The 11864-nt window shown below is 37.7% G+C and overlaps 1 protein-coding gene across 1 annotated transcript in view; it reads right to left on the reverse strand.

The window, feature by feature from the left end:
• The window catches only part of ASZ1 (ankyrin repeat, SAM and basic leucine zipper domain containing 1), a 67681-nt gene extending 60295 nt beyond the window's left edge, over positions 1-7386 (reverse strand). Inside the window, exons 1-2 of the mRNA XM_020899764.2 lie at positions 7257-7386; positions 6729-6828 (exon numbers count right to left, since the gene is read on the reverse strand). Of these exons, the coding sequence (XP_020755423.2) occupies positions 6729-6828; positions 7257-7358 (202 nt within the window). The 5' untranslated portion in view covers positions 7359-7386. The remainder of the gene's footprint in view (positions 1-6728; positions 6829-7256) is intronic.
• Between the last annotated feature and the right edge of the window lie 4478 nt (positions 7387-11864).

Here is an 11864-nt window from a genome sequence, read left to right on the forward strand (position 1 = left end):
GGACAGATCATCAAAACAGAAAATTAATAAGGAAACACAAGTCTTAAATGATACATTAGATAAGCTGGATCTCATTGATATCTCAGGACATTCTATCCAAAAGCAGAAGAATACACCTTCTTCTCAAGTGCACATGGAACATTCTCCAGGATAAACCACATCTTGGGCCACAAATCAAACCTCAGTAAATTTAAGAAAATTGAAATCATATCAAGCATCTTCTCCAACCACAATGCTATGAGACTAGATATCAATTACAAGAAAAAAAAACTGTAAGAAACACAAACACATGGAGATTAAACACACATTTCTAAATAACCAACAGGTTACTGAAGAAATCAAGAGGGAAATAAAAAAATTCTAGAAACAAACAACAATGAAAACATGACAACTCAAAACCTATGGGATGCAGCAAAAGCAGTTCTAAGAAGGAAGTTAATAGTAATACAATCCTAACTCAAGAAACAACAACAAAAAAAACATCGAATAGAAAACCTAACTTTGCACCTAAAACAACTGGAAAAAGAAGAACAAAAAAAACCCCAAAATTAGTAGAAAGAAATAAATCATAAAGATCCGAGCAGAAATAAATAAAAAAAATGAAAGAAACAATAGTAAAGATTAATAAAACCAAAAGCTGGTTCTTTGAGAAGATAAACCAAATTGACAAGCCTTTAGCCAGACTCATCAAGAAAAAAGAGAAGAATCAAATCAACAAAACTAGAAATGAAACAGGAGAGGTTACAACAGACAATGCAGATATACAAAGGATTATGAGAGTATTATGAACAAGTATAAGGCAATAAAATGAATAACCTGGAAGAAATGGACAGATTCTTAGAAAAGTTCAATCTTCCAAGACTTAACCAGGAAGAAATAGAAATTATGAACAACCCAATTAAAAGCACTGAAACTGAAGTGTGATAAAATATATTCCAAAAATCAAAAGCCCAGGACCAGATGGCTTCACAAGAGAATTCTATCAAACACTTAGAGAAGTGCTAATGCTTATCCTTCTAAAACTCTTTCAAAAAATTGCAGAGGAAGGAACACTTCCAAACTCATTCTATGAGGCCACCATCACCCTGATACCAAAACCAGACAAAGACAACACACAAAAAAGAAAATTACAGGCTGAGTATCACTGATGAACACAGATGCAAAACTCCTCAACAAAATTTTAGCAAACAGAATTCAGCAACACATCAAAAAGTTCACACACCATGATCAAGTTGGGTTTATTCCAGGGATGCAAGGATTCTTCAATATATGCAAATAAATCAATGTGATACACCATATTAACAAACTGAAAGATAAAAACCATATAATAATCTCAATAGATGCAGGAAAAGCCTTTGACAAAATTCAGCACCCATTTATGATTAAAACTCTTCAAAATATGGGCACAGAAGGAACCTACCTCAACATAGTAAAAGCCATATGTGATAAGCCTACAGCAAACAGTATTCTCAATGGTGAGAAACTGAAAGCATTCCCTCTAAGATCAGGTACAAGACAAGTTTATCCACTTTCACCCCTATTATTCAACATAGTCCTGGAAGTCCTAGCTATAGCCACCAGAGAAGAAAAAGAAATAAAAGGAATCCAGGTCAGAAAAGAAGAAGCAAAGCTCTCACTGTTTGAAGATGACATCATACTGTACGCAGAAAATCCTAAAGATAATATGAGGAAATTACTAGAGCTAATCAGTGAATTTAGCAACGTTGCAGGATACAAAATCAATACACAGAAATCACTTGTATTTCTACATACTAACAATGAAAATCAGAAAGAGAAATTCAGGAATCAATCCCATTCACTATTGCAACAAAAAGAATAAAATATCTAGGAATAAACTTACCTAAGGAGACAAAAGAACTGTACACAGAAAATTATAAGACACTACTGAAAGAGATCAAAGACGACATAAATAGATGTGGAGATATTCCATGTTCCTGGCTAGGAAGATTCAATATTGTGAAAATGACTATACTATCAAATACAATCTACAGATTCAATGAGATCTCTATCAAATTAACAATGACATTTTTCACAGAACTAGAACAAAAAATGTCACAATTCATATGGAGACACAAAAGACCCCGAACAGCCAAAGCAGTCTTGAGAAAGAAAAATGGAGCTGGGGGAATCAACCTCCCTGACCTCAGATTAAGCTACAGTCATCAAGACAGTATGGTACTGGCCCAAAAACAGAAATATAGACCAATGGAACAAGATAGAAAGCCCAGAAAAAAACCCATGCACCTATGGGTACCTTATTTTTGACAAAGGAGGCAAGAGTATACAAAGGGGCAAAGAGCCTCTTCAATAAATGGTGCTGGGAAAACTGGACAGCTGCATGTAAAAGAATGAAATTAGAACATTTCCTAACACCATACACAAAGATAAATTCAAAGTGGATTAAAGGCCTAAATGTAACATCAGAAACTATAAAACTCTTAGAGGAAAACATAGGCAGAACACTCGATGATGTAAATCAAAGAAAGATCCTCTATGACTCACCTCCTGGAGTAATGGAAATAAAAACAAAAGTAAACAAGTGGGACCTGATTAAACTTCAAAACTTTTGCACAGCAAAGGAAACTATAAGCAAGGTGAAAAGACAACCCTTTGAATGGGAGAAAATAATAGCAAATGAAACAACTGACAAAGGATTAATTTCCAAAATATACAATCAGCTCATACAACTCAATGCCAGAGAAACAAACACCACAATCAAAAAGTGGGAAAAAGACTTAAATGGACATTTCTCCAAAGAAGACATACAGATGGCTAACAAACACATGAAAAGATGCTCAACATTTCTAATTATTAGAGAAATGCAAATCAAAACTGCAATGAGATATCACCTCACACAGGTCAGAATGGCCATCATCAAAAAGTCTACAATCAATCAATTCTGGAGAGGGTGTGGAGAAAAGGGAATGCTCTTGCACTGTTGGTGGGAATGTAAAGTGATACAATCACTACAGAAGATGGTATGGAGATTCCTTAAAAAACTAGGAATAAAGCCACCATATGACCAACCAATCCCACTCCGAGGCATATACCCTGAGGAAACCAAAATTGAAAAAGACACATGTATCCCATTGTTCATTGCAGCACTATTTACAATACCTAGAACATGCAAGCAACCTAGATAGATGTCCATCAACAGATGAATAGGTAAAAATGTTGTAGCAATATTCACAAAGGAATATTACTCAGCCATAAAAAGGAACACATTTGAGTCAGTTCTAATCAAGTGGATGAACCTAGAACCTATTATACAGAGTGAAGTAAGTCAGAAAGAGATAAATATCGTATTCTAACACATATACAGAATCTAGAAAAATGGTACTGAGGAATTAATTTACAGGGCACAAACAGGGAAACAGACATAGAGGATAGACTTACGGGCATGGGGAGAAGGGAGGAGAGGATGAGATGTATGAAAAGAGTAACATGGAAACTTATATTACCATATGTAAAATAGACAGCCAACGGGAATTTCCTTTATGGCTCAGGAAACTTAAAAAGGGGTTTTGTATCAACTGAGAGGGGCAGGATGGGGAGAGATGGGAGAGGGGTTCAAAAGGGAGAGGATATATGTATACCCATGGCTGATTCATGTTGAGGTTTGACAAAAAACAACAAAATTCTATAAAGCAATTATCTTCCATTAAAAAATAAATAAATCAAAAAACATTAAAACCTTGGATACAACTCATAATATGAAAGTTAATGCCTTAATAAAATATTAAAATTGCATCAGGAATACTTTTCTGGCATTAAAAATAAACAGTGACATAAAAAAAGAAAATATCTATCAAGTTTGCTTTGGACAAATGAATGAAAGAATGAGCTAGAGTAATAAGAAGCACAGATGAGATATCAGGCCTAAGAAGTAGCATAAAGTTTTAGATAGCCACCATCCAGAGTGAGACAGGAAGAGATGGAGGATAATTGTTAAGAAAGGATGAGAGAGAGCCAGCTGCCCTTAAAACCCTCAAATCAATCATTAATGGTACAAATTCGTGAAGTCATCTAATTTTCCCCAATAGCACTGATTGGTTTAGTCACATAAAAAGATTGGTGAACTAATCGAGGTTTGGATCTAAGACTGGGGAGGAGCATAGAAGACATGACACAAAGACAAAGTTATAATGAGGTAGTGAACATAATCCATTAAATTTATGGAAAGCCTTTGCTATATGAAGAGATCAATATTTAAATGGTGAAGTCTCTCTTGAACCTAAGAAATATCTGCTAATTTTTAAGAAAAGAAAGAAAGTAGAATATTTTTCTATTTCAAAGAAGGAAAACTTGCATATGAAAAACCACTGAATACAGCCTTCCCTTAATACCTTATATTTGACAGGTTTTGTAGTCTGGCTATAAAGTGTTTCATCTGCAAAAGGTCGTATCACTGAAGAAAGCAAACTTGTTAGGGAGGACTCACTTTATTTCTGTGAAGACTCAGAATTTTTCTGTAGGAACACTAAGGTGCTGAAAGATTATTTGTCAAATTCCCAGTTGTCTAACTTCAATTGATATAAGGTACGTGATAATTCCTTGGAGAAAACATCAGAAAACTAAGTATTCTATAAACAATATACTGCTGTCCCAACTTGTCTTCTTTAACAAATTTTTCTCTTTAAAACTGCTGCAACTGAAAGCATATGAATAAGATCAGAGAAAAGATCATGCTGTTTTCTCATTATTCTTTCCTTATTGACATTACTGCTCAAACTGTGACAGCAAAAGTAAAAAGGAAAAGATGTGAAGATAAAGATAAGCAAATGTGGCATTTTAGTATAAAAATTCTTAGTAATCATCACCTCTAAACTCAAAAAAGTAAATTATTAAACACATGATGTTCTAAGCATAAGTGCAAAAAGAAAAGTTTAAAAGAATTGACACAAGATATTTTTATATAGCTCACAAAAAAAACATTCAAAATAACACTATATAGTTTGTGGATATATACACATATGGTAAAAGTATAAAGACATGCATAGGAATAAAAAATACCAACTATAGGAGAATGCTAATCTCCAGGAGGAAAAAGTTAAGTCTCCATACATTTTTGAGTGTCCAAAATACTTAATAATTTAAAGAGAAGTAAAAATGTTAGTGCGTAGCAGAAAAGCAAAAACCAGAGGTGTCTGTGGACTACTAAAAATGGCTAACTCAAAAGGAGCTTTCATTTTTTTATTAAGATTTCCAACTCATACAGAAATATGTATGACTGTGGCAAAAAATTAAAAATATTTTTTAAACTGTTAAATGATGACCTCTAGGAGGAAATTAGGAGATACTAAAACAGGAGTTACACATTAAAGTGAGACTTCTTCACGTATACCTATGGCTGATTCATGTTGAGGATAGCGGGGGTGAAAGTGGGGACAAAGGTATTCTTCTACTTATACCTATTTGTTATTGGTGTTTTAGAAGGAACTTAAAATTTTTTGTAATTAAAGACAAATTTTAAAAGGTTGACAAAATACTTTACCAGAAGGCTCTTTTCAAGTCCTTTCAAGAGACTCTATCACTTCACTGCATCTAGTCCCCCTACTTCCAAGACAAGCTCTCTTTTCTAAAAGAAATTTCTGCCTATTCCATCCCATCCAACACTATGCACATTCCTGCATATGTTCATATCCTAGTAATAGACCTCTTTCAATTATTCAAATTTTATTTAATTCTTTACCTATGAACTCAAATCCCATTGTCCATAAAGCCACACAATCTTTACTTGTTACAACAGTTAATATTTATATAATGCCTATATGTTCTAAGACTTGTATATACTCTCTCATTTTAATCTCTCCTCCCCCACACACACAAAAAATAAAAAACCCTTTGATACAACGCATCTTGCTTTTGAAAATGGGGACATTGAAGCTTAGAAGGTTTCCTAACTTCGTCAGGATTACAGAGCCAAGTGGCAGGCTAGTAATCAAACCCAGAACTGTACTGTTTCCCAAATGATTTGCTTTCCATTAAACCATGCATCTCTAGCATAGAAGAAAAACATTTTGCTATATACAATTTTGTGTGGGAATGTTTTGTATTTATAAGCAGACAATGGATGCTTATTACTCCTTTGATTAATTTCAGTCAATATCAACAATTCACTCTTCCATGTCAAGGTAATTAAAAAAAAAAAATTTAGCAAATAGAAAAACATCATGGGACCCAAGACATAATTATGATGTTTTATAGAGAAACAGATGCTCTGGAAGTTTAAACGACTTTCCCAAAGAAGCACACCGAACAGGCGATAGGCAGGAAAAGGTATCCAGATAGATTCCTACTTTGTTCTCATTCACACACTGACACAACCAACACAGGCCAAGACTATAACTAAAATGTACATAACTGGGAAGGAACAACTCTTGAGAAACACACAATCAAAATTATAGACAAATAAATGTTGAGAAAAGTGAGTCAAGATTATCAAAGCAGGGTAGGATTAGTCATAGTAGACCTTTGGAAGGAAGTGGAAGAACTGATGGAAGGTAATCAGCAGTAGCATTCCAAATTTGTATCAGAGAAAAAAATAAGGCAGAGAGAACTCAGAGTCAAGTAAGATATGCAGGACACTTGATATGACTAACATCCACTGTGCTTCCATTATAAAACCAACTCAAATTGTTTAAAACAGGGAATCCCTGTGAATTGAAACAACTGTGCGAGGTTTGAAACCATCCCTTGACTCTCACCAGAATCTAGGAGCTCCTCGACCAATGAAATATTGCCTGTGGTCAAAGCCTTCTTAAATGTGTCCTGCCTTTCTTCAACAGGTAACGGTCCTTTTAATTTCTAAGAAAGCAGAAAATTAAAAAAAAAAAAAAAAATTCTTGTTATACATATTTTCATTCCCACTGCATTGGGAAACAATACGATTGGTTTTAGGTACATCATTTTAGAGGCGGGGCGGGGGCCGGGGTAGGCAAAATACAAAATTTGTGTCTAATTCATAACTAAAAAGGGATCTTTAGAGGGAATGGGTAATGAGGGGTTCAAACCCAAGTGAAGAGCCATATTGACAACCTAAAAAGGCGTATTTGATGGAAAACACAGTAGGGAAATGAGAGGGAAACTGCGAGTCTGTTTGGAGTCCAAAAGCCTGTACTCACGCTGGAAAAAAAAAAAAAGAAATTTTAGGGAAACACAGGCAAGGAAGTAAGAGGTTTCATGGCCAGGGAAGGCCGATCCAGATGCGGCCAAGACAAGGCCTCCTTTGCTACCTGAGCTGTCCGGTCGAGATACCCAATCTCCCAGCCGTCATCCTCACTCTCGCTACTCTCGCCTCCACCGGCCACTGCTAGAGCGCGTAGGGGGGCCGCCATGCCACCCGGGCCTCTCCGCACGGCGCTGGCGGGCTGCCTGCCCACCGGCTCCATCTGCGCCTGCGCACGGGGGAGTGCGTAGGCCTGCGCGGGAAAGGCTGTGCGGACAGGCGCGACGCGCGAGCGCTGGGGCCGTGGACCTTCCAGCGCAGGCGCGTGAGCGCGCGCCGTGGCCCTGAGCCCGATCTGCCAGTCGTAAAACCCTAGGGAGAGGAAAACTGGCCAGCGTGGCGGGCTAGGCAGACATGACCTTCTGGCCAGTGCTGCCAATAATTTTCAGGGGCGGGAGTCTTACCATTCTTTCTTCTTAGGGTATTTGCCTGATGAAGTTCTTACAGTTTAAAGAATGCCCCACTTGTGGCAGGAGCAGAATGGGGTTTCAATGTCACGAAAAGTAGGCTTTTGCTCCCATTCCTTTCACCAGTACCCCCCCCCCCCCAAATCCGCTGTCAAATGTGCGTCCCTTGGCCAATGCTGTTGGCCAGAATATTTCCTCAAGGAGCGTCACCCGCCCATTCAAGTAGCGAGCGGATAAATGGGAGCCGACAAAGGAATCAGGAGAATTCTTCCTTTGAATTTCTTGTGATCGCGATATTGTCATAAATTTAGAAACTTCAGGACATCAGAACACTTTCACAGATAAATAATATAGAACCCTGAAAGGAAATGATCAAGAAAAGGGAAGTCAAGAGAGTGGAACAGACAAGCTGGGAAGAAGAAATGATTTAAACTTTCAGAAAGTAAGCAGTACAAACAACTGCAGGTGAAAGCAGCCCAAACTCACTTTTCTGAATCTACTCTAATTTCTAGATGAAATATTTGTAACGCAGTGTTTATCTTTGCCAAAATAGACCTATCAATGGATAGGGCACATGCATGTACCCAAAGAAAATTTTAAAAGAATGTAGCCAGGCAGCAGGGCTTCCCTGGTTGCTCAGCTGGTAAAGAATCTGCCCGCAACGCGGGAGATATGGGTTCGATCCTTTAAGGGTTGGGAAGATCCCTTGAAGGAGGGCATGGCAAGCCACTCCAATACTGGAGTGGGAGAACCCCCGTGGACAAAGGAGCCTGGGGGGCTACCGTCCCTGGGCTCGCCAAGTGTCTGACAAGACTGAGCGACTCAGCACAGCACAGCCACGCGCCATTCTTAGGATGCGTTACAATATATGTGGGCTTTTCGTTCGGGAGTCTTTGGTGTTAAGATTTTGAAATTACTTACTTCAGAGATTTTCACAGAAAAGTATTTTTAAGTAGTGTGGTTATTTGGGGACAAAATCAGCCTTTCTAAGTGAATTCATTCCATAAATGTTCTGGATCATTGAGCACAGTCAGGCATAACTAAGTTTGGGGAGACAACATCGAAGACAAAACTAAGCTGCCTCATGGAGCTCACATTCTATGAAGAAAGACAAAAAGCAAGTAAACAAGCAGGACCGTTGCAGATTGTTAAGTGAATCAAAGAAATAAGCAAGTGCTCCGTTTTTGAAAACAAGTTACTTGGGTTGTTTCCCAGCCGAGACACTTACTACCGGGAGCTGTGTGCTCCTGGGCAGTTACTTAGCCTCTTTCTTCTTCTGTCAGTTCTCTTATCTGTAAAATGGGAATTATGATAGTACTCATCATATAGGGTTGTTTGGAGGATTAAATAAAGTAATGAGCTTGGAATAGAGTCAGGCTCAATGTAAGAGATTAATAAATCTTAGCTACAATTGTTTTTTTTATTTTTATTTATTTATTTATTTTTCATTTATTTTTATTAGTTGGAGGCTAATTACTTTACAATGTTGTAGTGGTTTTTGCCATACATTGACATGAATCAGCCATGGATTTACATATGTTCCCCATCCCGATCCCCTGCTTACACCTCCCTCCCCATCCCATTTTTAGATGGAGTAGTTGACCAGAGCAGAGTCATAAATGACAAGGAGCTAACCATAAGAATTGGGAGAGCAGAGCTTTCTTGATGGAGATGACTAGTACAAAGTCCCTAAGGCAGGAAAAGCTGGGACCCAGGACTGGACTAGGGTGGGGCAGTTGAAGACTCTAGAAAGCAAAATTTAACACACTCACTCTCAGGTCCCTGTAAGTTCTGTTTTGCACTCTGGGTGTCTCATTCACTTTCCTTATTCATTGCCTTTGGACCAGAAAGCCCTGAAGCTGGAACTTCTTTGAAGGAAGGGGTATGTGATGAGAGGACCTTGTTGGCCTTAAGCAAGAATTTTTTAGGTTTTACTCTAACAGAAATTGAACACTGAAATATTTAAATTGATAAAAGACATGTCCTGGTGTGTGTGTGTGTGTGTGTGTGTGTGTGTGTGTATGTTTCTATATAAAGATACTCAAACTCTTATAAAGAAGGTTTTTGGTGCCATTGACTAAGATGGGAGAAGATCAAAGGATCAACTTGACATTGAGCATCCCAAAATTAACATAGTCAAAATAAATACTATTTTTAGCTGTCAGATTGGTAGTTGTGTGCTTAGCTGTGGAACTCAAAAGAAAGGCTGGTCTTACAAATATAAATTTTGAAGTCATCTACACATAATTGATTTTTAAAATGAGAATTTATCTGGCAAGATTTTTTTGTAAATATAAATGCTATAGACTAAATGTTTGTGTCCCCCGGGACCACCTGCTTCCCAAAATTCATATGCTGAAACCTGATCCCCAAATTATGCTATTTGGAGGTGGGGCCTTTGGGAGGTGATTAGGTCATGAGGGCAGAGCCGGCACAAATGGGATTTGTGCCTTTATGAAAGAGACCTCAGAGAACGCTCTTGCCCCTTCTGTCATGTGAGGACACAGCAAGAAGATTCTTTATGAACCAGGGTGTGCATTCTCACCAGACACTGCAATTGGCAGCGGCTTGGTCTTGGACTTCCCAGCCTCCAAAACTGTGAGAACTAAATTTCTGTTATATTAAACCACCCAGTCTATGGTGCTCTATTATAGCAGCCTGAACAGACTATAACAATAGATAAGATTAATCTAAAACTTACGTGGAAAGGCAAAGGAACTAGATAGCTCAAACAATTCTGAGAAAGAAGTATAGAGTAAGAGTAATTCTACATGGTTTTAAGACTTATCGTGTAACTAACACAATCAGATTGTGTCATATTGGAGAAGGAATAGAACAGAACAGAACAGAGAACCTAGAAATAGGCCTATGTAAGTAAGACCAAATGTTTTTTTGACAAAGGTGTAAGAGCAATTCAATGGAGGAAGGATTGTCTTCAACAAATGATGCTGGATCAGCAGAATATTCACATGTTAAAAAAACGAACAAACAAAAAACCTCCAAAAAAACTAGGCCTAATTTTGAAAATCTCATGTCTTTTCAAAAATTGACTCAAAATAGGGCTTCCCTGGTGGCTCAGTGGTAAAGAATCCACCTGCCAATGTGGAGACACAGGTTCGATCCCTGATCCAGGACAATCCTAAATGCCGTGGAGGAAATAAGTCCATTCACAACTATTGAGCCTGTGCTCTGGAGTTCAGGAGCCACAGCTACTGAGTCCTCTTGCGGCAGCTACAGGCTTTAGAGCCTGTGCTCTGCAACAAGATAAGCCACCTTGACGAGAAATCTGTGGACTGCAGCTAGAGAACAGTTTGGGCAGCAACACAGACCAAGCACAGACAAAAATAAAGAAAATTATTTAAAAATAAATCTTCTAAAAAATTAACTCAAAATAGATCACAGATGCACACAAATGTTCATAGCAGCATTGCTCCTATTACCCAAAAAGTGTAAGCAACACAAAAGTTCTTCAACTGATGAATGGATAAACAAAATGTGGTATATCCACACTATATATGTTAGTTTCTCAGGACAACCATAACAAATTGCTACAAATTGAGTGGTTTATAACAACAGAAATTTATTCTCTGACCATTCTGGAGGTTAAATTCTGGAATCAAAGTATCAGCAGTACCAATTCCCTCAGAAGTCTGTGGGGGAAATCCTTCCCTGTCTTCTCATAACTTCTGGTGGTTGCTAGCAATTCTTGGCATTCCTTGGCTTGTAGTAGATCTTCAGTTTAATCTCTGCCTTTGTATTTACAAGGTATTCTCTTCTGTGTGTCCGTGTCTCTTAATGTCTCTGTCTCTAAATTCCCTTCTTCTTGTAAAGACATCAATTGTATTGGATTAGGGCTCACCCAAATTCACTGTGACCTCACCTTAACTTGATTATATTTTCAAAGACCTTATTTCCAAACATGGTCACATTAACGGGTTTTGGGTGGACATGAATTGGAGGGGGCACAATTTATCCTGATATACCATTTATATCATTTAGCATAATGTTTTCAAGATCCACATTGTAACAAAATCTGTACTTCATTCCCTTTTATGCTGAATAAGCTATGGTATTGATTTCAGAAGTTTTTAGGAGGTGGCAGGACCCATTATAAGACTGCTGTAACTGTGAGTTGGAGAAGTGGCAGGAAAGATGGAGAGAAGAGGATGCATTCAAAATTTATTGTGAATTAGAATCAGTAGGATTTG

Source organism: Odocoileus virginianus, chromosome 1 (genome assembly GCF_023699985.2).
Source record: "Odocoileus virginianus isolate 20LAN1187 ecotype Illinois chromosome 1, Ovbor_1.2, whole genome shotgun sequence".
In the NCBI taxonomy this organism is placed as follows: domain Eukaryota; kingdom Metazoa; phylum Chordata; class Mammalia; order Artiodactyla; family Cervidae; genus Odocoileus; species Odocoileus virginianus.